Source organism: Pundamilia nyererei, unplaced genomic scaffold (genome assembly GCF_000239375.1).
Source record: "Pundamilia nyererei isolate P.nyererei 1_Seehausen unplaced genomic scaffold, PunNye1.0 scaffold00583, whole genome shotgun sequence".
In the NCBI taxonomy this organism is placed as follows: Eukaryota; Metazoa; Chordata; class Actinopteri; order Cichliformes; family Cichlidae; genus Pundamilia; species Pundamilia nyererei.
Window position 1 is genome coordinate 58,334 of NW_005187984.1, and position 4,230 is coordinate 62,563.

Genomic DNA, 4,230 nt, shown 5'->3' on the forward strand with positions numbered 1-4,230 from the left:
ACTTCCTCACTACGTACGACTCTGGATCGTACTAGTGAGCAGATAACTCGTAAGCTGGAGAGGAAATGGCGTGTCACAAATTTAGAAGATCATCATTTAGCCTGGAGAAATAGTTTGTTGCTTTATAAGAAAGCCCTCTGCAAGGCCAGAACATTTTACTATTCATCACTGATTGAAGAAAATAAGAACAACCCCAGGTTTCTCTTCAGCACTGTAGCCAGGTTGACAAAGAGTCAGAGCGCTGTTGAGCCAACCATCCCTTTAACGTTAACTAGTAATGATTTCATGAACTTCTTCACAAATAAAATTTTAATCATTAGTTATGCTGCAATAGGCATAGGCTGCTGGGGGAGTTTTTCCTTTGCAGTCACCTTTCTCACTCACTATGTGTTAATAGACCTCTCTGCAGGTACTTTGAATCGTACCTGTTATTAATCTTTGTCTCTCTTTCACAGCATGCTTTTATCCTGTCTTCCTTCTCTCACCCCAACCGGTCTCAGCAGATGGCCGCCCCATATAAATGATTCCATGAATGAAAAGTTATAATTTCAAAGTGACGTAGAGATGAGTGCATTTCACAACACATATTTTCTTATGGTGGTATAATAAATACAATAATATAAGCTGTGTACTGTGTAAAAATGAAATGCATAAGATCCTTTTCTCCCTGCTTCGTTCATTTACCTCATATGCTGTGTTCACTTTCACTTCATTTCAAATAAATTTATTTTGATCTTACACTAATTTCAGATCCTAAACTAAAAATATATTCATAATCTAAAGTGCAGAAGTTTACATGAATTCACGTGTGTTTTTGAGTCAGGACATATTAGGTATTTTCATTCACATCTTTTAATAATCGGGTTAGTTGTCAGTCATCTGGGTGTCTTTTGATAATTTGAAGATTTCCAACATCGCTTGAATGCAACAGGCAAGGCGACCGGAAGAGAAAGCGAAAGTATTCCGGGGCTTCACTTGATCTCCAGGTCGCTGTCTGTTTAGTGGTTTTTTAGCGTAACCGCTAATATTTTTTTTTTTTTTTTTAAGGAGCAGTTTCCTTCAGCAGTGCAGAAGTGAAGTGATCGGAGAACGGCACTGAAAATGAGCGAACAGTACAGACAGATTGTTTACAAAAATACCCCTCAGGGTAAGGTTTCAAAAATATTTAGAGCTTTTTGTTTGTTTTTTTGTTTGTTTTTTAGAAGTTCTATATCTATCCTACAGTGATTTCGATGTTTCCTTTTTGTCTTTTTAGCTCTCGTGTACTTGGAGCGCTGTTTTTATTTTTCGTTTAGCTTTTGTCAACATCGTCATCATCGTAAATGTTTAATAGATTAATATAATATAAACATTGCTGAGTCACATATCTCTCTCAGGATTTTTGAAGTAATGTTCAGGTTCATTTTCCTAACAAATTTCCTGCACTAGGTTGAGATGCTGAACTCTAAAGAGAGAGTTTTGTTTGTTTTAAGTTTACCAGTTACTGAGGCCACTATACTCCTGGCAATGCTCGAAGTTGGCCCTGATCTATGGGTCAACGGTTTACAGGCAGTTCTTTTGACTTATTGGCTCCCCGCACTGTAAATTTTGAGACATTATATAAATCGGCATGATCTTTCTCAATCAGCCAATTACAGTGAACAACTGAATTTGACTAGAATTGGCAAATTAGATATTTTACAGTAATATCAACATTGAAAAAAAAATACCCAGTTAAACTCCTAATGTAGAAATTATAAAATATAAATGGTCTTTTTGTTTGTTTCTCTTTGGTTTTATGATCCAGACGAATGTTTTAAATATATATCTTCTTTGTTTGCGCTCTCTCTTCCCATCAGCTAATACGTACCATGGGCTGATAAACCAAGGATCTACATGTTACTTGAACAGTGTGCTGCAGGTGCTGTTCATGACTGAAGACTTCAGAGATGCTGTGACAAGGTTTGTTGTCCAGCTTTAAGCATGATTCTGTATTTATCATATATAAAGTCTATTGTGCATTTTTAATCACTCATGTTTACTTTCTTTGTAGGAACTCTAAAGAAAATCCTCACACTGAGTTTCTTGATCATCATCTGAAAGCCTTATTTGATGACTTACATAACTATACAGCAAACACATATAAAATAACACAGAAGCTGGGCATCGACAACGGTACAGAACAACAAAAACTTCAAACAGTGTAAACTCCTGAGCACTGTATAAGAGTAAAATATGAATATTATTGATCTAATTATTAAATTCTTATAACAATGGAAAATTGTAGGGTAAAATTACAAATATACTTCTGTACAAATGTACTTCTTTTAAAAAAAAAAAAAAAATTATATGCATTTATCACAGTGTATGAACAGCGTGATGCTGCAGAGTACTTTGAGAGGGTTTTAAGAATGACCAGCACTGATGCATCAAAGGTAAGGTCATTGATGTCAAAGGGTATCTTGATCAAAACATCACTTTTTAATTATGGGGTCTTTGCCTTATAGTATAAAATGCTTTGGACAACTTTTATTGTGAACAAGTGCAACCTAATTAAACCTGAACTAAAATAAAATGAACAGGTTTTTGTGAATTTGTGTTTTCAGATCTTCCACGGTCAGTTAGCAAACAAGACCACCTGTTCTAAAGGACATATACAGACTGACGGAGATGCACCGTTTTGGCATCTTCCTCTTTCACTGGTGGATTACTGCAGTAAAGACTACAGTGTGGTAAGGATCTGACAAGCTGCAAACTTCTCTGCATGTTTCTATTCTTAGGACATGACAGCTGTGAGAAAACATTTTGAGCCTATATGTTGTTGCCAGTAAAAAAGCAAAACAATAAAAAAAACCACATATTACATTTTCCTCAGTAAATGATAACTATTTTACTTTCATTTTATCTACTTTTTATCAAATGATTCTATCCACTGCATCAAGTTAACGTTACACTTTATCACTTTGTTAATATTTTAGTACACATTATTCAGTACACATCATTGTTGCATATCTTAAATTTAGATTGATTTGCTATAGATGGGGAGGAGTAATCATGTGATAAATCCTGTAACTACAGTGTTATGAAAATGATACAGTTTCTGAACCACTTTAATTACCATGGCCTACAGTACAGGCCTACAGTACAACTTCAGCATAAATGATTAATTTATGATTGCTTTTTTTTTCATTTAAAAATACACAATTTGTTTAGTTTTGCTTTTGTATATCATCACATCAAACAATCCATGTGAATAAAGTTCACACTTTCAGCTTTAATTTAAGGGATTAAAATTCAAATCCATACACGTCCCTACATGTAAAGGTACATCTATTGCAGGCCTCGTAAGTGCCAGGAAAACATTTAGCTTTGCTTAAGTGGATTCTGTGCAGCACTTTTTCCTTCCAGGAGTCTAAAGCTGTACTTCAAACTCTGTGTCCCACTGTTTTTTGATATTAGTGAGTGGAAAGGAATCATAATGAAGAATATAGGTATATACCATATATGTCCATCCTTTTGAGTTTTCTGGTTTGTCTAAAGCAGGTAAATGTGCAGTTGGTTTTTCAGCATAGTCATGGTCTCAATGACCTTCACTAATGTGTCTTTGGGTTTCATAATTTAAATTAAATTACAACAATAAGCTATAAATGCAAATATGACAATTTGAATCAACATCAGATAGTATGTCTGCTCACTTCAGAACAAAGAAGCAGGCCTGATCTGGCCATAAAATTGCTTGTCAGTCAGTTGTCCCAATAATTCTAATACTCTGAAAGTGAGGACCTCTGTCTGAAAAAAGCTGTAATTCTGATACAGGTCATGTATAAAAATACTGAATTAAACCTGAAAGTCTGCACTTCAGTTACACATTCACTGATTTACAATCAGCGTACAGAGACAAAACTACAAACAAAACAAAACAAAACAAAAAAAAAAAACTGCAGTGGGATTTTTTTTTATCAGCTATCTGGTTTGGCTAAATATTTTGTAAATCAGTTCCTTCTTTGCAGTCCAAATGAATACTAACACGACCAGTTGTGTATATGTTTACTGGTTTGAATTTTCTTTCACTTTTCTCTTAAACAATAGGTCTTAACCTTTGAGGCTTATCTAATAAAGTTAGTAGGTCATGTTTAAAATCTTCCTATTCAAAGAAACATTCTTCACCTCACTGGTCAGCACATGATTGTTCGAGCTGATTTTAAATAATGTTTTTCAGGTGAAGGGCATTGAAGAGTTTTTTAAACCTTC

At 34.6% G+C, this 4,230-nt stretch overlaps 1 protein-coding gene across 1 annotated transcript in view; it reads left to right on the top strand.

The window, feature by feature from the left end:
- Positions 1-1,843: 1,843 nt before the first annotated feature.
- The window catches only part of LOC102196815 (putative ubiquitin carboxyl-terminal hydrolase 50), a 17,466-nt gene continuing 15,079 nt past the window's right edge, over positions 1,844-4,230 (top strand). The window contains exons 1-4 of the mRNA XM_005754529.1: positions 1,844-1,941; positions 2,033-2,154; positions 2,344-2,414; positions 2,586-2,711. Coding sequence (XP_005754586.1) covers positions 1,910-1,941; positions 2,033-2,154; positions 2,344-2,414; positions 2,586-2,711 — 351 coding nt within the window. The 5' untranslated portion in view covers positions 1,844-1,909. The remainder of the gene's footprint in view (positions 1,942-2,032; positions 2,155-2,343; positions 2,415-2,585; positions 2,712-4,230) is intronic.